This window comes from Notothenia rossii (assembly GCF_949606895.1).
Source record: "Notothenia rossii genome assembly, contig: scaffold_120, whole genome shotgun sequence".
NCBI classification, from domain to species: Eukaryota; Metazoa; Chordata; class Actinopteri; order Perciformes; family Nototheniidae; genus Notothenia; species Notothenia rossii.
Window position 1 is genome coordinate 110,203 of NW_027639886.1, and position 24,733 is coordinate 134,935.

Consider the following 24,733-nt stretch of genomic DNA (forward strand, 5'->3'; position numbering starts at 1 on the left):
TGCTTTTGCAGGGCGTGTGCGTGTGTGAATTTAAACTTGAGTAATCTTTTCTGGCATGCTTCATGTGTTTTACTTTTTTATCAGATAAAAAAAAGAAAACGCTTCCACTTCTTTTTTCATAGTGTGTGCCAGGGGCGTTTCCTGGACCTGGAAACATTCGGGGCTTAGCCCACAGTTCATTAAGGTACCGGGCGCTACAGTGGACATTTCTACTGCAACACTCCCCACACACACACACACATACACACACACACACACACACACACACACACACACATACATACATACATACACACACACACACACACACACACACACACACACACACACACACACACACACACACACACACACACACACACACACACACACACACACACACACACACACACACACACACACACACACACACACACACACACACAGTGTACCCGCGACTGTTACAATGCAGGCTCGATAATCAGCTCACGGCATATAGGTGTAAGCAGGGGTAAAGTGCTATTTTTTTACAAGTGGGGGGCGGACCTAACCTCCTCTAGGGTGGTCCTCACCTCCTCCAAGGGGGTCCGGGGGCATGATTTTTTAAATATTGAAGTTGAAAGCATCAATCTGGTGCACTTTGAGAGCAACATGAAGAGATATGGATACATCTCTCAACACCCATATGAAACAGAACTGTAAACAGATTTCCTTTTTTTTTTTATGGATATTTTACAAATCACTCCCCTGTGACTGTGTACTGTAAGGTAGCTTCTAGCTTCATGTCGAACACTGACAGTAAGTCAACATTTCCCAGAGAGCTTTCTTTGAAATCACCAGGTGACGCTAAAAAACATAACATTTATATTGTATGACAAAGTGTTAATTTAATATCTCTGGCTAGTTATAGCTACTTGCTAACGGTTTAGCTTTCCCCCGCGATTCAAAGTAACGTCAACAACGTAGCTGTAATTTATGCTTTGCTTACATGTTCGCATAACTTGGAAGTTTTCTGACATTTACACACCTTGTTCACCTGGCTCAGGTGGTGGCTCTGGGGTTGTTGTGTGAGCCACCATGAATTGTCATCTTTTTTTAAGAAAAAAATGTTCTTATGTCCATCTTCAAAAACTCTGAGTCTGACTGACAGTTTAAACATTGCCACAGGATAGGTACCTGTCAGCCAATAAGACACGTTTATTTCCATGCAACTCTCTGGTTGGTCTGTTGTCTTGCCCCTGATGCATTCACTGAACACGGGAAATGATAATCCTGCCGTCCTCTTTAGTGTCTTGATGAGGTTCAGCTAAAGCACGGTTAATGTATTATATTATTGAGGGAGAATTGTCCGGGGCTAAAGAAAAAACCTCCGGGGCCTCAGACTGACCTTCTCAGCATGTGTACAGGAAGACTGGCTTTGACACTTTCCTATTGTCGCAGAACTAGGTTAATCCTCTACTTCAATAGATGTGTTATTCATTATACAGCGCTTGGATTGAGCAATATTAGGTCTCAAAAGTATAATAAACACACAGGACATTTATTAACCTCTTCGTCAGCCTTTGCTCACCAGTCATTCTTTTAGATATTAGGACTTGGGAGAAATATTTTGTGGGCGAGGCTCTGTTTTAAAGACCTTTTAGGTGCACAGATTGGCCCTTTCCACGCCCCTTTGTGTCAGACATGTGTAGACAAGCAGGACACCAGAGTGTGGAGCTCACTGTTTGGCTGATCCTCATGTATAGTAATATGGAAGCTCAGTGTTTGCATAAAGACATTCCTCTGTGATTAGCTCTACTAATACCAGAACGTGAACCTCAGAGGCTTGATCACAGCACTCTCTGACTAACCATACTGTGAATACACAATGCCAGCATGCTCTGGAAATGTGTTTTGAAATGTAAAGTATAGACCTACAGTATGTATGGAGATTTAAACGCTCCCGCTGTTAAGCTTTGGTTAATTCTAGGTTAAAGCTCCACTTGAAGTACATGCTTTGTTGCTTGGGACATCCAGTCATGATGTGGGATGTTTAGAGGAGTAATAAACACCCTGGTTCACGGTTTTTAATATCCCATTTCCATCGGCTGTGATCAGCCAAATGGGAAGATGCTAATTTACTGCAGTAAGCTTTGTAATTATAGGTGCTATCATCCATGTTGTGTCAAATTTGCAGAACGCATTGTTTTATTTTCCATGGGTGATTGGCTTTAGCTTATATTACACCTTTTATATCATACTTTTACTTTTAGCCCTTAAGGCTTATGCTTCCCTTTAATTAGTCACACAGTCAGAGGCAGTTTGACCATTCAGTCGGATTATGTTGTTTAGAGATAAAGTTGGATAACATAACTAAATACTGTTCATATTTACGTTAATTATGTGACCGTCTATGTCTCCTGTAGTTATTGAATTGCTCTTTTTACTGCACTGTTAGTGTACAGTTGTATTATTATTGTGCTGCTGTGTTTATTTTATTTTTGTAACTCTGGCACAACAATCTCCTTCGGGATGAATACACTCCTATCTTAACATTTGAAAATATCAAGACGACTGATGGTGGGAGTCAGTGGCATTGCATTTTTCCACAGGACACTTAGTACACTATATTTGGCCATGGGGGTCGGCTGGAGAGGCATTTCTTGGTGGGACAGAGAAGAAGGAAAGGGTTCAGTGTTTACATGCTCCACACGGCCTCACTCCCTCAAAACAAAGCCAACCCTCCGAGGGAGAAACCCGAACCCCTTCGGTGTCTCGCCATTCACGTTGGGAGCTCTAAGGGAGTGTTTCCACCTCGTTTTCTGGTGGGGTCGAAGAGCTTTCTAGACTCTTCATATGGGCACAGGAAGTCAGTGTAGCCTGGGAGAGCTGTGGCCCGTTTCTGTCCCGCTGAACTTTTCGGTTGTGCGGGCAAGATGCAGTTCTCTAAATTCATTTTTATAACAGAGGGGCTTTGTGAGTGAGGTAGAATTGGCGGAAACACTTTTGTAGGGCAATATATCTATTATATAGGTGATATGAGACTTAATATTGTCTACAGTACCGGTAAGTGTCTTTTCCTGGTTTAAAAGCTGCATTACAGTGAAATGATCTAACTTTCTAAACTTACATGACTCATCCAGGACTTGTTTTATTTGTCTTTTCCCACTTAGTCATTGTATCCACATTACTGATGATTAATAAATGACAGTCTTGTCATGCACATATTTTGTGAACGCCCCAATGGTTCATCTCGTCTTGAGATATTTGGTCTAAAGCAGGGCTGTCAAACTCAATTTAATCGCGGGCCACATCAGCATTATGGTTGCACTCAAAGGGCCGGTTATAACTTTAAGACTATATAAAAATACATATATAAAATAATGTATATTACATTATTGCCTCTGCATTGGATTATTATTGGATAGGGTATAACTTAGTAATTGACTACATCTAAAAGCAGAAGTCGGGGCTAAATCATTTCAAGTCTCTTCAGTAAGAATGTCACAAAATGATTTAAAAAGGAAAGCCAAATTCTGGAAAGCAAGTCACAATCAAAAAACAGAAGTGACATTTAAAAATAAAAAAAGGAAGTGACATTTAAAAAAAATAAAGTAACATTCTGAGAAAAAGGCAAATTCTAAGAAAACAGACATATTTAGAAGAAAAAAGGTAAAATTCTGAGAAAAAAGTCAAATTTGAGATGCATTGTGGGACATGTAGTTTATGGGCAACGTGCTTCTGTAAATCGTAGGGGTGTAACGGTTCACAAACATTTCGGTTCGGTACGTACCTCGGTTTTTAGGTCACGGTTCCGAATGTCCGTACCGAATAATTTCGGTACGAGTACGTATACCGTTACACCCCTAGTAAATCGGCATGTAACCATATAATAAACGTATTATATTCTTTGCAAGCTCTTGTGGGACCACAGAAAATGAAGTCACGGGCCGGATTTGGCCCCCGGGCCTTGAGTTTGACACCCCTGATCTAAAGTATTATAATATTTGACTTTCTTCATACATCCAGCCCCAGTCTGCTGTTTCTCTTTATAAGTGCCCAGCAACAAGTACTCTTTTGAATTGTACAAAGGTAGTTATCAGGAAGTATAATCAAACAATTTAACGCAATTGTTACATTCACCTCCCGTTTAAATTATTTGAATTTAGCACATAGTATGATAGTAAACTGTCCTCTCAGACGGTGCTCAAAATGATTTAAAAATAGCTTCACAAATGAAGAAGGAAAACATAAATATCAGTGCCAAACCCCTGTTTTATGGTCTGCAGTCATGTTAGCTCACATTTGAACTAGCATTAAAAGTATGTTTCCAATCCCAGCTCGCATTAAGGGTAATTCATACTGTGAGAAAACACCAGAAACTCAGAGTGAGGGACTCGGGATGTTAGTCACTGTAAGTTAGACAACTGAGCAATCCTGACTGTTGCACTTTTGTTTGTTGTGTAAATGTCTTCATGTGTTGTCCTGTCGAAGATTAGTTATCATGGGTTTTATGGTATGAGACATGCATAGTGTCAGCAAACCTGTGTCATGAACATTCAGTCAGCAAATATCTCCTGGTCAACCAGTTCATTCGATACACAGAGTTGTTAGTTTAGTTGCTCGATGACCCGCACATTTTTTTACCTTCTGTATGCCATCAACTGAAAACCTTTCCGAGGGGGCAATTAAATTCCCTTTTCAGTTGTTAAAAGCTATATTGACCAGTGTGTTGGAGGTTACGCAACAGACAACTGTGTTTTTCAGTTAGGCTGTATTGCTACACTTACTGTTTAACTTTAAACTGGCTGTCAAATCAGTACTTGTGTGTTTTAGTGTTTTGAGAAAGTAGAACACGTTTCGATGTGAAGCTTGTAAATCTCTAGTGTTGAAATGTGCCCTTAATGATAGTATTTCTCTGTTCTCCGGCACAAGGGCACCTCGACTTTACAGTGTGTGTGCTACTTGTCCTGCATGCCATGCTTTGCTAGCTTGCCTTTGAATTCAAAGTCATTAGTTTCTGCTATCTTCTGACATCTTCAATTTAACCTCACATGTGTTGAATGTCTTATTTATGCAGCGCAATTGGCTCTGAATGTTAGTAATCTCAGAGCAGCCTATACCTGATTAATTTGACTGGAGCCTGGAGTTGGCGTTTTGGTCCAAGCAGTGAAGCAGAACATCACTTGCAGGCTAATGAAACGTGTGGTTAATCGCTCGCTGATGAGTAGACCCGGCTTGTGATTTTATTTCCATTTCTTGCCGCTGTCTTTGTGGAGATTTATGATTCTCAGCACCAGGACAAAGATTGCACCCCTGCGAGGCTGCGACTGAAAATCCATTATTAGAACTGCGGTTCGCCGGGCCTCTCCTGGCTTTGACATCGATGTCACGCTCTCCCCTTTCAGTGGTTGGCTGTGGGCCAGAGCGTGTAAGAGTGAGGAGCTGCATGCCGGTCACTTCGACTGCAGGTGAAACACGCCTCGTCCGAACAGCACGTGTGGGCAGCTCTGTGTAATGCACACTTCCCATGTGTACCGAGGAATGGGTTTCTCTTTTTTCCTCTTCCTGTCCAATGGAAAGCCTCCCCATGCTGCAGACTGATGCAGTCACTGAGCGACGCACACTGCTTTTTCATAGCATGTGCTCAGACTGACCTTCTCAGCACGAGTACAGAACGACTGGCTTTGACAATTTCCTATTGTCACACCCCGCTCTAATCCTCTTTTCCGTGTTTGTCATGCTGCATTGTGTTGACAGAAAATCACATCTGCACTGTTTCATTACATTTAGCCTTAATCCAAAGCGGTTTACAATACATGTCATGGACCATGAAGATACAAACTCAGAACAGCAAGAATTGTACATTAGTTTAAAGTGTGTGTGTGTGTGTGTGTGTGTGTGTGTGTGTGTGTGTGTGTGTGTGTGTGTGTGTGTGTGTGTGTGTGTGTGTGTGTGTGTGTGTGTGTGTGTGTGTGTGTGTGTGTGTGTGTGTGTGTGTGTGTGTGTGTGTGTGTGTGTGTGTGTGTGTGTGTGTGTGTGTGTGTGTGTGTGTGTGTGTGTGTGTGTGTGTGTGTGTGTTGCAGGAAATAGTTTGGTTTTTAGTCTGCATCTGAATATGTCTAGACTTTCAGCAGTCCTGATATTTAAGGGGAACCTGTTCCACCGTTTTTGTCTGATTATTTTATTTTTAAATAACAAATCCAAATTAGCGTGGTAACACGTAATACCAGTGACATTCCTATATAAATAAGCTCTGTATAAAAATACTTTAAGCTCTACTTGTTGTGAATTCATCAAGTTAAGTTAGTTATTGCTATTTAACAGGTTTTAGATGTGTTTAGAAGGAATATATTTCAGCAGATTTGTATCACCCAGATTCCACCTTTTCTGTAGAATGACTCTTGTAGCAGAACAACTACGAAAAAACTGTTGGAAGCTTAAAACCGTTGTTCAAGCTACTCCATTGGAAGTAGTTTGGGTAGATTTTGAAATATCGAAAAACATCGCAATTGAAATATCAGTCAAACGATGCAGTTATTTATGCAGAGTTAGCTTGGTTGAGAAATCTTAGACTATCAACGCATGATGGTGTGATTCTGCTGGTTTGGACTCATCGATATGTTTGTCCTGCCGCTGGTTTCTACCATATAAATAGTCCAGATGTTTCCCTTCTGACCACAAGGCTCCACTAAGCCTCGCACCAGCAGTCAGCTTTTTGGGTTTCTCTGTAACCGGAGCCTTTTTTTCTCAGCGGCCAAAACTTAGCCCCCAGATCAGTTCATTGATGAAACATTAATGAATCTGCCATCTGCGACACACACACACACACACACACACACACACACACACACACACACACACACACACACACACACACACACACACACACAGTGTTTTTTAAAGTATTTGTACCCGACAAATGTTTTGTTAATTCTGTAGTATATTATTTGTAGGCTTTAATATCTCTGCAGCTTCGCAATACCTCATGTATTATGTTATTTAAACTCATATAAAGCCTTTAACTAATATTGTGCATCTGCAATTTAAACTTTGCACAAGTTAATATTGCGATTTTTAATATAATTTCAATAAATGTTGCAGCTAGGGATGCTCCGATCGCCGGAATCAGTATCGACCGATCGCCGATCGAGTGGGTGGGACCTATGGGGATCTTCCATTTAGAGTGATGTTGGCGCTTCCACAAACAACAAACAACATAATTATTACATTCAAATGAAGTACATTATTCAAGTTTACATTCACTTTGGATAATAAGCCGAAGCGCTCTCTTTTCCTCTCTCCTTCCCTCTCTCTCCTGACAGCCCGTCAGTATCTCATGTAGCTCGCTGATCCAGTAATGAATGACCTGACAGTAAAGAATAAACATATGTATAACTAGTTTAGCTTGTTCCAGAGGTAGATAAAAATAGCTAAGTGTGTTAGGTCTAACTCTTAGTGTGTGTTGCTCCGCTCACCAGTCCGTCACAGCGGGCGGAGCTTCAGGGTTTCTGCTTCACACACGTCGCATACCTCTATTTTACTGTCATTTTCAGACACCTTAAAATACTGCCAGACAGGTGAAGCCATTTTGGCGAGCTTGTTTTGCCGCGCAGAGAGAAAAGTGTCATGTGTTTTACGTCATAATTTGACGTCATGCGATCGGCAGTTTTAGAGAGCACCGATCGATCGGCAGAGAGTGAGTATCGGCCGATATCGATCGGTCCCTAGTAGCAGCCATAATCCACACCCTTTCACTTAGGGCAGGCCTATTCAACTGGCGGCCCGCGGGCCAGATGCGGCCCAGAACCAACTACCGAGTGGCCCAGCCTCCCGTATCCAAATTCCTACACTAGTACAGACCATGAATACAACACTCCGCGTTGCATAGAAACCACCAAACCACAACGCAGCACGTTTTTTGAAAGTGCATCTAATGGTGCTAGTAACGGTGGTCCTATGATAGCAACTCTAAAACATGTCTCTCTCAACTGTGAAGCGTAAACTGGGGCCATCTAGTATTTAGCTCGGGAAATGAAGCCTCAGCTGCTGGTTGCCCGATCGGGCAATCTATTATGCCAGTGTCATGCAGCTCGCGGATCCAGTAATGAGTGACCCGACAGTGAAACTAAACATATCTATAACTAGTTACGGTAGTTTGAGAGGTAATTAAAATAGCTACGAGTGATATTCTAACCTGAAGTGTGTGTTTTGTCCGCTCACCGCTGCATGTGATCATGCAGAGCTGCATGTCGACTCGTCAGCAGCAGCTGATCTCTCTCTCCCGTCAGTTTAGACTTCACTCACGTTTATGTCCATATCAATCAGATCCAGCTAGTTCTAGCTAATGATATGACTACCTGCTTATTAAAAGACACCAAAACAATAAGCGTCGCTATGCAACCGGGTGAGGCCACACAGTATAGCGCAGCATTATGCATTTGTTTACATGCCCACCGGAACCCTGAGGCATTAACAACAGATCAACACACAATCAACCCATACAGCACATCTCTTTCTCCACATTACCTGTTAGACATTAGAATTGACTATTCTTGTCTGTCACATAAGTGGCCCAACTGAAGCGGTATTGCGCTAAAGGGAAATTATTTTGACCGAAGAGATTTAGATTTGCCGGCTAACGGGAACTCCGACGTCACCATGTTGTGTGCTTTGCGGATGCGCTCGGCTCCTCTCGACTTCTGCTCGGGTCTGCTCGGTCAGCTTCCGGATGAGGAAGCATTCGTTCGACCAACTTACAGTAGATAACATTACAAACATTTTTAACAGGGGCCATAATAGTGTAAATAATGTTTGTTTTGGCAGTTACAACTGAATGTAATGTTTTCTACTTTTTTACATCTGGGAAGGCATTTGCCTTCACCAGATGGAAAGTGTCTTGACCAACAACTTAAGTATTTCTTATAGCTATGCAGGGCATGCAAGAGAGCAAACACAAACAAGAACAAACAAACAAGTGAAATGAAGAATAAAATTGAAATTGTACAATATAATATTCGGGGGGTTCATCTTATAATTCAGTCTAGAGAATGCACCAGACAGCATCTACAGTAAGACCTGGAAAGATCTAAATGTTCTAGGGGGAGGCCCCCCAAACCCTTCGTGCCATTTCGTCCACGCGCATTTTTCAGGGCAATCTCTATTGGGCTCAGGGCCATCTGTAAATTAGCTTAGATGGCCCACAGGGCCATCTCCCAAAATCCTTAATGTCATGCACTGTTGTACGTTCAGCTGTCATCAGGGTCATGCTTCAGGCAGGTGTTCCTTGGAACAATATATTCCAGCACGCCTGTTTTTTAAGTGTTTCAGTCTAAGGCTATGCCTCGGGTGCTTCGAAAGACACCTTTTGCATGTCGTGCCAAAATATCCGTCACTAAGAAATATTTCAGTGTGTGGCGACAATCACCTCAATGATCTCTTTTCCCATCATGCCCAACTTAACAGATGGCTTTGGTTCACATGAAGGCATTTCAGCACCACACCCAATCCTCTCTCTCTCTCTCTCTCTCTCTCTCTCTCTCTCTCTCTCTCTCTCTCTCTCTCTCTCTCTCTCTTATTTTTCTCTCTCTCTCTCTCTCTCTCACCGTACAAATGTATCTGGCCTTCTTACCTTTTAATTTCCCCCTCAATGTTCCCTCTTTTTACCTCTACCTTTTGACATTTGTCTTTAGCTGCATAAAGGCCTAAAAGCATTGTAGGATTAGCGAGTGTCCTACTGAGCTGATTTTGAAGCTATTGTTTATAATATAAAATCTTTATGAGAAGCTTCGTAGAGTTCTTCAATGATGCTAACTGATAGCTTGTCTTTTTTTTTAGATGTTTGTCCAGTTTGCACTCAAATCTGACAGCTAGATGATTGCAATAGCAGTATGGATGGAGTAATTGCTCTGTTTTATCTCCCAATACTGATTCCAGTACACACACTTGTGCTTATCTGAGCTTCAAACATAGATGGGATTTATTCATTCAATTACATATGAATAAACCTTTTGTTTTGGAAAAATAATGAAATTAAAATAAATGTGGCTTTGGAAAATACTCTCATGTCAACAGAGCAATAAACAAGGATTTGCCATAGTGCAATATTGTGAACTGAATCACGTTGCTATGGCAATAATTGGTGTACAAATACACAACACTGCCTGGTAATGCTGGATCTTTGACTTCAGTGCTATGACTGCTCAGCTATACACCTGTAGAGATGTATGTTGAAAACAGCATTTAGTAAATCACTCCATTAGTCAATTGACAGAAAATGCATCGGTAACTTTTACCATTATTTGTCATTTTTCAAACAGAAATGTCAAACACTTGGTTCCAGTTCCTTTTAAGATTTGCTGCTCGTTCTTGTCTTGAAATAATTTTCCCACCTTCATTTCAATGCAAGACATCAATGGCATCTCTTTGCAGTCTAGGAGATTTTATTGGCATGTTTTATTATGTTCTGATGTTTGAGAGACCAAACAATTCATCATTTATAATTGAAATGGTTTGTTGAAGACCTAAGTGTATGCATGTGTTATCACAGCAAACTCTAAATGAAGGAGGACAATTCTACAAGTCTCTGGCTCGCTGTCAGAAGGGCTTTTAGCACTTAGCATTCAGATATCACTCATGCATGCATACAGCACAAATCATCTGAAAAACAAGACTAGCTTCTACTGCAGCAGCGCTAACATTACCGGCCATCAGTGAGCATGACCCGCAACATTTCCCTGACACCAGAATAATCGTACCAGAGGGAAATGTTGTGGAGAAAAAAGACGTGCTAAGGAGAAGGGATAACATTTTTCCTCCCTCTCAGGAAGCCTCGGCTCTCTGGAAATCTGTTCCTTGCGATTACATGACATTACTATGATATATGCAAGTTGGATAATCTGATAAGCAGTGCCAAGGGTCCATGTGTTCCTGAGGCAGAGATGAAACTTGATCCCAGAAGGCGGGGCAGGAGATGAGATCTCTTAGGCTGCCGCTAACACGTGATGATCATGATAGGCGAGCTGTTTGCTGTGAAATGAAACCTAAAGGTGATGTTGTGGAGTGGAAATACTCACCTATCAGGATATCAGTTTAACTATAAAGGTTTATTATGTTGTGCTGTAATAGAAGCACATGCCTTCTTTATAACTTGATGTTTACGCCTGCTTTAAAGTACATTAAATGGGATCATACAGGCTAGGGCTCCTCGATTATGGCAAAAATCATAATCTCGATTATTTGGGTCAATAATTGATATCACGATTATTAAAAACGATTATCCATTTACTTTGAAAACAATTTATTGGAGAACATTTTTTTGAACAGTATGTTTTTAACAGTTGATTACCGTGAACTTTAAGTATAATATAATAAACTGAAAAACCAATAAAAAAAGTAATAATAATAATAATAAAAAAATAATCGTTTTATTTCAATGACGTTGTTTTCGTAATCGTTGCAAGCCATAATCGTAATCGCGATTTAAAATAAGATTAATTGAGCGGCCCTAATACAGGCCTTTTTAAAATCCTTAAATTCAATTACAACACATTAGATGATGTTGCCTTAGTGTGAGGCTTTGGGCTGATGTGTGTTAATGATACAGAATGAAACTACAGAGAGTGTGTTCTCTGACTAATGTTGCTTTGGATGCAGAATGTAGCTGCTGAGTTTCTCTTATCCTTAAATGAAACCTAATGTGTCCGTGATAGAAGCTGAAGTCTCTGCAGGGAAACAGATTAGGTCATTAGAAATAAGAGTTGTTTTCATTATACTAGAAATGGAAACAGAAACTGTTTCCTCCTGAGAAACAAAAACATCGCTTAAAACATGCATAAAAGGTGGCATTTGAAACCACTTGGTCACCGCATTAACGATGGGGAAATCCCATGGAATGCTGGGATAAAAGCTCAACGTATTGTGCGACAAAAAGACAAGTAACTCAGTTTTCCTTGTTGATTATCTTTGACTAAACAATAAGTCAGTGAAATAAAACTCTTTTTTATTTGTGCTCAACTCTCTAAATGTTCCCTCAAGATAAAACCACAGTCATGATGGATTTGTCTGTGTGACATCTGTGGCATGACGCATACTTCTCATGCATCATGCAACAGAGGAAACTTGTGTTTTTGTTTTTATGGGCTTATCATAGTGGCTGGCTGTTTACATTGGCACTGTTCGATGCTGGCATCAAGATAATCAGAAGCAACACATGTGAATTCTTCCAGGCACATTGTGACATGTCTCCTTGCTTTAAAGTGGATCTATCATGCCATATTTGAATAATATAGTGTAGGACCATACCTATATAAGGCATATTTATACTTTTTATTTTTCAAAATACCAAACAGATCATGCATTTTAGCCATTCCTCATTTCACTCAATTTAACACTGTCTTTTCATGGGCTGATTCTGTGAGAACAGCACCACCTACAGGCCTGGCATATGTACTACAAGTTCTCCAGCGCTTTCCAACGGCAATGTCCGTGGCTGTCTCCTCCTGATTGGTGGAGTTGGCCCGATAGCCGTAGCGCCACTTCTGTGACGTCATAGAAGTGTTCAAATCTGGATCAGTCTGTATCAGATCCGTTGCAGCCCCTTTTTAAGAGATTTGGGTATGGAGGGAAAGAGAGAGGGTTGTGTTTTCTGACACTTGGTGAGTTCCCTGGAACACCGGGGACACATATTCATATAGAAGACGTACAAAAGTGCATTCTGTATGATAGGTCCCCTTTAAGGTTCAAAAAGCTCTATATTTTTGTCATACTGCCTGTGCTGCAGCACCTCTTTTCACCCTCTGTCTGAAACCAGAGCCCAGTCTGCTCTGATTGGTTAGCTGGCCGGCTCTGTTGTGATTGGTCAACCGCTTAGAGATGTCCCGCCCCTAAGCCTAGCACGTACAATGTGTTGGAGCGCTAGCCAATAGAAGCACATTTTTCCCGTTTGTTTTGACATTTACTATGTATTTTCTAGAAAATAATAATGAATCAATTATGAAAACATTACGTAGTTCAAGCTCTTTTTGAGACAGCTGTGAATGTTTTTCAACTATTAGCTACTGTACAGTGTCCCGTTGTCTGATAAGCTTTCAGAGTAGCTTCCTTGTTTTTATATTTCCTATTCATCTCTATTCACACACTTGCATAGCGTTGTGTTTTTAATGCTGTTCTGTTTGGTTTCCAGTATTTAGGGGGTTGGTTACTTTTCTCAAGGTCACCATGATCGCATTTAGCTCGGGAGAACAATGTTTTATTCTGTATCTATTTCCCCTACAAAGAGAGCAGAAGTGCAACATCTTAGTGCTGCTACATGTCTGTGACCCAAGAAATAATGGTGAAACCCCAAAACGTTGTCTGTAGTCAGAGGAAGTGTTCTTGTAACATGAAACCTATGTGGACAAACACTTTTCCATTTGGTGCAATCCAAAGAAAAAGGCAGTGAGGGTCAAAAGCTGCTTTTTGGTTTTTTTTCTTCTCCAACTTTCTGTGGCGCACGCAGACTTTACTTATTCTATTTTTAAAAGCTGTAACAAGACTTTTTGCCAAGAGGAGTTGCCTATTATGGACCTCATGTGTGATGTGTTTTTGTGTTTTGTTTGTCAGTGGGAAGGTCAGCGCATGTGACCTCAGCGACCTGTTCCAAGGACAAATGTGGAACTGTTGCTTAGCCTGAGTACATATTCTTTTTTACTCACACAACTTTGGCACTCAGTTACGTTTCTTGTTGTGTTTTTGCTCTGCCCTGTTATCCTAAAAAAAGGAACATTTGGTTTGGCTTAACTTTGAAATTACAACCGGATAGAAGTGACCCCCTTTTGGATTGCAGTTAATTATTCACCTCCACAGACACATGATATATACACATATATAAACACATCACAAGTAGGTTGAAAGAGAGTGTCAGTAGGAAACAGCTTTGCCAAGTTGTTTTATTGAAGCCCATATTGGACAGTTCAATTTTCTTAAATGTTTTAATTCACCAAGACATTTGTTGTTAGCAGCCGAATTTACGAAGAATGTGTTTGTTTATGGCAAGTTATATAATGATGGTGATATTCAACAACATTAACAATATTTCCTCATATGGGAAGGGAACACACAGATAATATTCTGTTTCTTCTGCATACATTTGTATATAGGCCTTGTGATTTGAACACAGTAGCACACCTTTATTTATAATTTCATGTATTTATTAGGTACAGTGTACATTCATAAACAGGGGCTATTGTTCATCTGTAGTCCCTGGACAGCTGTTGTAAAGTCAATCACACTAACAAGAAATGATATTTAAAAAAAAACACAACTTAATAATAAAATCCTTTTTTAAAAAAAGAAATGCAATATAGAAGCTCACCATTTTGGGAATGCTAATAAAAAACAAAAACAAAAATCCCATTTTCTCTTATTTTCTCAGTGATTTGATTATTTGACATACAGACAGATTATTTGCGGCAGTTGTGCTTTTAAATATGCACGTAGAGAGAAGCTTTTCTTCGACGTTGAGTCAATCTGACTTATAAGTATCAGCTCTGAGCAATCAGAACTCGCGGCGAAATGACAACAATCAACAACAACAAGAAATTGCTTTACGGGACCATATCGGAAAATAAGTCTTACCGTTGCTGTGTTCTGATCAAAAGGTGTGTTCAATGGAATTAAAATGAGAAAACCGCTGCTGAAGGTCAATCCATAGGTTAATCCAATGTGTCTGTCACTTTGAAATGTTTACTGATAATCCATCAGCATATTTATGTCCATAACGGACTTTTCATATTAGCTGCTAATGATAGCCACCAGCGTATGACAGCTTCCGGTTCCGGGGCATTCTGGCTGCGCATCACTCATTCACCAATGGTTAATGTTTTAATGGATTTGAGGAATTTCCCCTCGATTCTATTGGCTCTAACGGTTAAAAAGAGGTGTCAATCATCAAAATCGACCGATGGGTTCCAGAGATATGGAAAATCCACCCAAATGACCCCAGAAGTGTTTTTTTTGTTGCTAAAAAGGTCAAACGTCACTTGTTTTGCATCAATCTTGATACAGGGTACTTATTATATGTTATAGTTCAGATTCCTAAAGCTTTTAGTCTCCGATCCCATCATTCAAAGGTGGTTTTCACTATAAGTAATGTTTTGTTTTTTTGGACGGACGCAATAATTTACATTTTTTTTACTATGTTCAATCTGAATTTACTTTAAAATAAAAAAAATGTTTATTGATTCTGACACTTCTACATCCAACTCACAGGTTTGGCATTGCTTTGAGAAAAAAGATGATTAATTTAGCCCTTTCAGAAGGGAAGATATATTCAATTGTTCTGGGAATGTCATTTTCGAGCCTGAGACCTGGAAAACAGGCTCGGGGCTTAACTGGTTAAAGGATCTCAGGATAGGCTGCATTAAAAAATAAAGGTTTTTAACTTTGATTTAAAAGTAACCCAGGGTTGGGTTGGCCTCAGAGTTAAAGTAGTGTTTCTAATTGAAATGCAATGTATAATGGATGCTCCCACAAAAACCCACTTTTCCCGCTGTCCTCACAACGCTGTGTTCTGTCTGCAGGTTGCACGAGGAGGTCAGCGACTTCTTTGAGTACATCTCTCCACGACCGGAGGAGGAGAAGATGAGGCTGGAGGTGGTGGACAGAATAAAGGGAGTCATCCACGACCTGTGGCCCAGCGCTGAGGTACACATCGCCTCTCAATCATTTCATTTGTATTTGTTCCGTTCACGGTATGCACAACTTAATGTATGATCATTATTTGCAAAACATGTCTCTATAAATACATCACTCGGAAAGGAGCAGGGAGAACAATACACAAATAAATAAATAGAAATAGATGGTCTGTCCTTCATATTTTCTTATTCACAGCCAATCATAACAGCATCGTAGGAAAATAAGAGAAACACAAAAACCTACTCACTTGACAGTTAACGGAAATAAACAAAGCAAAAAAAGAACAACACCAAAACATCACATGTACAAGGAAAAGTTCATCTGAGTCCTACTGGAGTAGAAGGGGGGGAAAGCAGCGCATAATAATATTAATAATGAGACCTGCAAATAAAGAACTTAAAGGTCCCCTATCATACTGTTTTTCATCAATATATTAGAGGTCTCAGATACATACAAACATGTCTGAAGTGTTTGGCTCCAAACCCCAAACAGATCATTGCAGCATTACCCATAATCCCCTCTGTTTCAGCCCTGTTTCCAAAGTGCTGATTCTCTGTCTGTTACTTTAGATAAAAATAAGGAGCCCCTCCCCACGCCCCTCTGAGAGAGATTAGGTTAAAAAGAACTCAATGGTGCTCTAGGAGGAGATTCAGGTGATAAGGTGGTGGGGGGGGGGGGTTACCTTGGTTGCTGATTGGCTAATGGTTACACAAGCCAAAACATCGTTATGACATCATAAAGTGGCCAAAATCTGATCAGCTCATTTTCAGACAGGTTTTTATAGAAATGGATCAGGACAAAAAGAGAGAGAATCTTTGTTCCTGAAACTTTCAGAGTGTCTTTACACAGAGGGGACACAAGTTGATGTAGAAGAGACATGAAGAAGAGGGGACACATGTTGATGTAGAAGAGACATGAAGAAGAGGGGACACATGTTGATGTAGAAGAGACATGAAGAAGAGGGGACACATGTTGATGTAGAAGAGACATGAAGAAGAGGGGACACATGTTGATGTAGAAGAGACATGAAGAAGAGGGGACACATGCTGATGTAGAAGAGACATGAAGAAGAGGGGACACATGTTGATGTAGAAGAGACATGAAGAAGAGGGGACACATGCTGATGTAGGGGACACATGTTGATGTAGAAGAGACATGAAGAAGTAGATTTAGCATAATAGGTGACCTTTAAGAAAATAATGACTTATCTGTCCTTTGTGGTTTGAATCGCAGCGTGTGACAGAGCGTGATAATCAGATTGAGAATTGCCCCCAGCTGTTTCCTAAAAATCTTGGCTCTACTCTGAAAGCTACTTGGCATAAGGGCTGAGGCTATATGAAGAGAACATAACATTAACCAAATGACTCGTATTTAACGGCTCTATCCACTATAGCGTACTCATGTGATTCAAAGATTTGTGCGGTGCCTCCACAAATAGAATCAAATTCTCTGGGAAACATTGACACCTATGATATTACATTTCCAAAACTTCTACTCGTATATCACCAACTGATCAAATATCCAAGCAATTTTGGCCGAGCAACTGGTTTAACAGGTGGGAAATGAAATGTTCTGTTCACTGGTCTAATGCTGAAACCAGATTACCTTGACACAGTGGCTTTTGGAATGTGTCGTTAGCACAGTTAGCATACGAGCTAGCTAATGCCTTTCATACAGTTTGCTGTGTTTGGGCCGTGTTACCAGCGCCTCCTCAGACTTTCTGTGACGCTGACTTTGATCCCGCTGATAGAGCACTTTGCCTCAAAGGTTGTCTGCTCCGAGCTTAAAGCTGTTCCTAAATTAGGGAGCACAACTCTGACCCCAGCCTGCACTCCTTTACTCCTTTTCCACTGTGGAGTGAGCGAGGTGAATCATCCACTCAACCTGGTGCCTGTTTAATTAATGAGCTTAGATGCATAGACGTCTACCAGGCGCTCGCAAATGTTTCCACACCGTCTCAACAGGTATATATGCGGGCTTGTCCGGGGAAAATGCACTAAAACAGGTCTAGGAATTCAAAAAATAGTACAATCACAAGATGTAATATAGTGTATTCTATTTCTATCCCTCTGTCTACAGTGTTTAAAGCAATACCTACTATTGATTCTGTAAATGCGTAATCTTTTTCATATATTTGATTTTTATTCTTATATCATATACAGGGTGTCCGCGGGGTCTTAAAAAGTATTAAACTGCATTTTCCAAGGTGTTACATTTTGTAGCTTGTTTTCAATAAGTATATAAATGGTCCAAAGAGGTTGTATTCTACAGTCTGCCTGAATGTAATCATTGCGTAGGTGTGTAGTGTGATTCTGTGTAGTTTATTTATGGTCATCATACGTCATGGATTTGACGTCATCTGAACAGGACATCACACGCTCACTGCTTGATAGCGCACGAAGGTCCGTTTACGCCGGTTGTTCAGCAACATCGTCATGGGGAAATGCAAGTCTGCGTCCAAATGGTTGGAAGATAAGGAGGAAGGACAATCAATACTGTATATAGTCAATGTGAGGTAAAGCGTGTCGCCAAGGTAACCGGTTAGAACTCAAAGTGGCGATGAGGTCTTAAAATGTATGGAAAGGGTCTTAAAAGGAATTAAATCTGACTTCAGGATTCCTGAATATACCCTGTATATAAAAAACATTGCGCTTTACTGCTTCTGGTTTGTCTGAGTATTTTAAGCAATGACAATAAAGTGTAATCTAATCTAATGGAGATATGTAAAGTAGGTTGTCCCGATTAACTATCTGAAACTTTGAGCTCGGACACTAAACAATAAGTATTTACAATATATTATTAACACATCTAGACATTTAGAGAGTTCATGTATTATACAGGAACCTCGTAAGACTAACCAAAACGTGTTTAAATCCAACCACTAAATGGTCCAAAACACTTATCACCACATTACAAGGGACAATAATGATATCAATCAAAAGCAATTCAGAATAAAGTACATTTATTACTTCAATGTCTAGACCTGGAGAGAGTTCATGTATTACGTAACACATTTACAACCAATAAAACAGACATGAATAAACACTGTCAAACTAACGACTAAACGGTCCAAAACATTAATGTAATCGGTCTTAACATTGGTTTAAAAACAGTTAAGATATAACAAACAGAAGTGAAAAGGGGAATATGAAGATACAAACTAAATGCATTTCAGAATAAAGTAAATGTAGGAGTGAATGTTTGACCCGAGATCACCAAAACAAGGTTCAAAGTAGCTCGCCTCCTCACCATCTGCAGTCACTCTACCTTTTATATAAGTCTTACTCTACACTCATTCACAAACATGGCGCTGCAATCAGCTTAGCCCGGGTCATGTGACCGGCTGTAAAACACAGTTTATACTCCTGTTGATGTGGGACTAAAGGAGGGGTCAAGGCTTAACTCTATTTCTGTTCAGACAACCATTCATTGGGGGGTCAAAGGTGGAAGGGTGGGGATATTTTAGGCTCTATAATAGCGTGCAGGATAAGGACTGTTTTGTATGTCCAATTAGCAAAATGGCCTTGTGCTCGGTTGCAGTCTGTAGTACACTTTAATGTATAAACTGCATTAGGTAGGTAGGTGGGTGGGTGGGTGGGTAGGTACTTTATTAATCCCAATTTGGAACATTTTGGGAAAAAAGGCAATGTACAATTAAGACACAAGAAATAAACAGTCCAAATATATTTCTGAAATACAAATAAAATAGCATTAAAAAGTTAAAACAAATAATTACTTAGCACAATAATACCATGTTGACATTGTGTTAGGTTGTAGGTTGGCCTGTCATGGGTACACTGACTTCAACTCTGTATATTTATGTTATGTATTCAATAGAGATCCTCTTTTTAAAACATGTGCAACGCCTTGACTACATGCTGCTGGCACAGAACATATTCCCAAATTCGGATCAATAGAGGAAATATAAGTTAAACATCCTGCCAGTTATGATTACCATAATATCCAATATGTAGCATTTATGTGTTTCATGTATGCCAATCACTTGAAATGCAACTGAACTGCTCTTTAAAATATTCACACACCTCTCTTTCACCCCTGAGAGGTAGTTTTGGTGCCACGCCTGTGCCATTTGTTTGGACTTGTCATTAAACCAACAGTAAGCTGAAGGAAAAAGGGCTTTCCTTGCAGCTTGGTGAACAGGTTTATATAGAAGTGACTAGTGAGGCTTAGTGTGAGAAAACACAGAAGTTGGTGACACATTTGAACCACGTCTACGTTGTATTGTAACATGGAAAATGTTAAAAAGGTTAAAGCAACTGTTGATGAAACGATCAGGTGTTCTGGCTGCAGGATGTGCATAAATACATGTCATATATTTATATGTGTGTGACTGTCTCCTTTCCACAGGTCCAAGTGTTTGGGAGCTTCAGCACGGGTCTTTATCTGCCAACAAGGTGAGACATTTCAAATCAAACTTTATTTATACAACGCAAAGTGCTTAACAAATAAAAACAACAATCCAAACCAACCCTCTCTTCCCAAGTATTAAACATAGTAGCATACAACTGGGATTAATTCAGATTACTCTATTGTCGATTAAAGGTACAAAGGAATGTGTCTTTGGCTCCAGCAAACAAAACAATGCTCGCAAACAGAAATTAACAATCGAAGGAATGAGTAAACAAAATGAAATATGAACAGAACTAATTGTAGCACTTCCAGTTTCCTCGTCTCTAAGTAAACGGTTCTTTGAATGTTTTTTTGGTTAGAAGCTGAAATAAGGTCTGCGGTTAAAACAAGCTGAAGAGATTTTCACGTTTGATTCTCCAACATAAAATACGTCATTAAATATCCCACTTGTTAATATCTGAAGCTTCTATATGTTATAAAAACGGCGGTTGCTTACAAGTGACGAAAAGAGACTTCTAAACGTCATCAAACCGACACCAGACCGCCTTTATTTTAGCCGCGTCGATGCATAGCCATGCGACCGTGATGTAGTTCAGTTATAGCATTACGTTTGACTTAGGGCGATTGGATTTGAGCTTCAAAAAACCACGTTTCAAAAGTAGTGTTAATGTGGAGATTATTCAGCTGAGCAAAACGTGTTTAGTATTATGAAGTATACTACGTATTCTTTACACTATACCAAAATCCCAAGGCTTTTTGTCGAGGGTCCCCCTTGCTATGCTAACTTCTGGGTCGGCCTACAAAACACTTCATCGCTGCACAACTCTAAAAGAATACGAATAAATACAATTCAATTAAAGGCCAAAGTAAAGCGGTGCATCTTGAGTTGGCTCTTTGAGCGGATCAACAGCTCGTTTCCTAAACCAAACTTTGACTGTGAACTGGAACCACCACACCCAAAGAAAGTTTGATCTCTGTTATTGAGAAAGTGCTAACCCAATGATTATCTGCTTTGGATTAAAGGATCAGGTTTAGTTTGCACACACACACACACACACACACACACACACACACACACACACACCCACCCACACCCACACTTGTCACCTGTATTATTCGACTCTTGACACCTTAATGATCACTGTAATGGTGCTAAACTCAGAGTGGATGCCAGTAGGTGATGAGTGTGTGAACCTGTTTCTGTGTGCTTCTGTAACCCTGGAAACCAGATCCTGATTATTCTAATATCTTGTTTTAATAGTGTAAAAAACTCGCAATATCGGTCAAAATGAATTCGTTTTTTAATTATCCTGCAATCCTAATCCCCTTTAGCATTGGGTATTCTTCTTGGGGTCTACACACTTGGAGACGAACCCACAGGAACACAACAAACATAATGAATTCAATAAATAATCAAGTACTGAAGTGAAACAAAAATAATCCTCTTTAAACTTGTGTTTGTGTAATGTTTCAAGTATGTGCTTATGTAACATCCTGTATAAAGAGAACACATGACACACACACACACACACACACACACACACACACACACACACACACACACACACACACACACACACACACACACACACACACACACACACACACACACACACTGTTGCACCAGTGTTCATTTGGCCAACGAAAACTATGACGAATTTTTTTCCATGACAAAGACGAGACGATGACGAGCTAAAAATAGATTCTTGATAATAAAAACTTTGACGAAATGTTCGTTGACGGGACGACACGGGACTACGGTGTTAATGGTGGACTATCGGATATTCAAAATGCACGTTATTTTCCCCCAATTGTCCGTCTTGTCTCTCAAAATGCATCTTACGTCTCTAAAGGCCCGGACACACCAATCTGACAACAAAGAACTGACACAGACAGTCTCGTCTGTGTCCGGGGCCCCTCTGTCTCTCTGTGTGCTGGGGGGCGGTGCCTCTCTGTGTGCGGGGGGCGGGGCCTAACAGACACTCTGCAGCGGCCTGCACACAGATTTTTAAGAGTAGTAGTACCGTTAAAAGTTAAGTGTTAAGAGAGTGAAATGTTGCTTTACGAATTTCAACACTTGATGCTGTCACCTTGATTCCAATTTCAGATAGCTGTATTAAACTGAATTAGTTTAAAGAGAGATAACATTTTGAAGAAAAGTCGACTAAAATGTAACGATTTTTCATCGACTTAAACTGGACTAAAACGTTTTGAGTTTGTCGACTAAAACTATGAAGGATAAAAAGGACTAAAATGTGACTCAAACTAATAACCATTTTCGTCTAAAGACTAAATCAAAAATAGCTGCCAAAATGAACCCTGTGTTGCACACTGTTCTTCCACAAGAGGGAAGCAAATCCTCTCCTCAGACTCCACGTGGAGGATATTTAAAAATGGCTGTAAGTCTTTCTTTATTAAAGAGCTGGCATTTCGTCATGAAAAAGCAAAATGCTCTGCTTTCTCCCCTTGTGCCGCTGTACGAGACGATCCTGTATGTTTCTTCACACCTCACTGACACCTGTCATGTCCCCCCCCCCCCCCCCCCCCATGCAGTGACATTGACCTGGTAGTTTTTGGGAAATGGGAGACGCTCCCGCTGTGGACGCTGGAGGAGGCGCTCCGGAAGAGGAACGTCGCCGACGAGAACTCCATCAAAGTGTTGGACAAGGCGACGGTAAGAGAAAGTGCGCTCTGTGTCGTTTGGTTTCACTTTTTAACGTTTGTTTCCCCGCCAAGGATTTAAGATATCTGACAGTTTAATTAAGCCGACAGCGTTACGGTAAGCAAACGCACAAATAAATCAGTTTGACAAATAGGAACAATCGTACAGTCATTAATCACTGCTGACTCTCATAAATCAGGCTTTGATGAAAACCCTTGTTGGCACACAGTGTTCAAACATTAAGCTTCTATTGACTAGTGCTTCAGGTCTTTGCTTATGTTGATTTAACAAGTCTTCATAAAGTCTGAAATGTAGAAAGTGTTTTTTCCCCTTTTCTTGCCAGTGGTTTAATATGATACCAGTTGAATCGATCCGTCACCTCGCTCCATGTAAATGCACAAGTAATGCCCGTTGTGACAAAATAGTTTCGGTCATTAATCGGGGCTGACTCTCATAAACCAGGTTTCTGATTTACTTTCAAACGCCTCAGGTTTGGACTAACATGTTTTACAGATACAATCCTGTTGGTTCTGGTTTCAGACAGAAAGTGAAAAGAGCTGCTGCAGCACAGGCAGTAGGGCTGCGCAAGGACGTGGTTGTTTTTTAAGGACGTGCGATATTAAGTAGGCAAATTAATTTAAACACGTCATGTTACAATTCTTTTGCTGCTTGCTACAAAAGGAAAAGGACATGCACAGCAAACCACCAATCACAATCATTGTTGATGAGATCACAGCAGGATAACCGAGCTAGCTCAGCTTGTTGCTCTGATAACTTAAGATCCAGAAGTGCGTGACTAAAATCCTTCATCCGGTTAAATATCGTTAAAAAAATACTAATTGTATAACTATAGCATTAAAGTTCAAGAGAGGATGGTTTTCTTCAATTCCTGTATTTTTTCATATCTCAGGGGAAAAAATATCGCAATATCAGATTTTTCCAATATGGTGCAGCCCTAACAGGCAGCATGAGAAATAAAGAGCTTTTTGAACATTAAACGATGGAGACACGTCACAGTAGAGGCACTACATACTGATATGAACCTGAGAAGCAGCAGATTAGGGCCCCTTTAAATTGAACTTGTTGAAACCTGCAGAAGCCCTGACAACGCCACTTAGTGTTTTGAGTTATTTTTAAACGTTGCGTCGAATGAATTGAATTTATATTGAATCAGGATCTGAATACAGCTCTTTGTTTCTTTCAACTCTCACTTTTGTTAGAGATTAGAAATAGCAGATTAGCACTTCTCTGCTCAATTAGTTTAGTTAAATGGTAAATGGACTGTACTTATATAAGGCTGTATCCAGTCTTTAAGACCCCTCAAGGTGCTTTACATACTACATGTCATTCACATCCATTCATACAGAGCAGTGTACCTTACTCTAGGACCTAACATTCACACACCGTTGGCCATCGGCTGGGATCAAACCCACAACCTTCTGGTTGAAAGGCGACCGCGCTCCCTCACAGCCATAGTCGCTAGTTAAGGATTAGTGCAGCATGTGTGTGTTCTGTTTTCAGGCTTGCAACAGGACTAGTATGGATGCAGGTTTATTTAAAAGGGGCTTACAGCACGATGTCTGGACGCCTTTGAGCCAGCGTCTAATTGTTGTGGCTTCCTCAGTTCAACACCTGCTCTAATGTGTGTTTCAGGTTCCCATCATCAAGCTGACCGACTCCTTCACTGAGGTCAAAGTGGACATCAGCTTCAACGTGAAGAGTGGCGTAAAAGCTGCCCGGCTCATAAAGGAATTCAAAGAGGTGCGGTGTGCAAAAATGATGCAATTTGGGGGAAATGTTCACACAAAAAATGTCTTTCCTGTATCCTTCCGCCTGAGTATTTTTCATTTGATGCTGCTTTATACTTCCCCTTTACTTTGGAGGCTGCATTCTACTTTTTACAGCTTCAGTTACTTTCAGCTGATTGGCTTATATTCTTCCTCACTATGTTGCCACTACAGAAAAACAGAGAAAATAGAACTGTTGTAAAAATCCAAATTGTAAATAAAAAAACTGAGAAACTATTACGATGAATATAAATACAGAATAAAGTGAAACTATGAGAAA

At 40.3% G+C, this 24,733-nt stretch overlaps 1 protein-coding gene across 1 annotated transcript in view; it reads left to right on the top strand.

The window, feature by feature from the left end:
• Positions 1–24,733, top strand: part of tent4b (terminal nucleotidyltransferase 4B) — a 37,804-nt gene that overhangs the window by 2,477 nt on the left and 10,594 nt on the right. The window contains exons 2-5 of the mRNA XM_079695514.1: positions 15,519–15,642; positions 20,002–20,048; positions 22,558–22,678; positions 24,320–24,427. Coding sequence (XP_079551640.1) covers positions 15,519–15,642; positions 20,002–20,048; positions 22,558–22,678; positions 24,320–24,427 — 400 coding nt within the window. The remainder of the gene's footprint in view (positions 1–15,518; positions 15,643–20,001; positions 20,049–22,557; positions 22,679–24,319; positions 24,428–24,733) is intronic.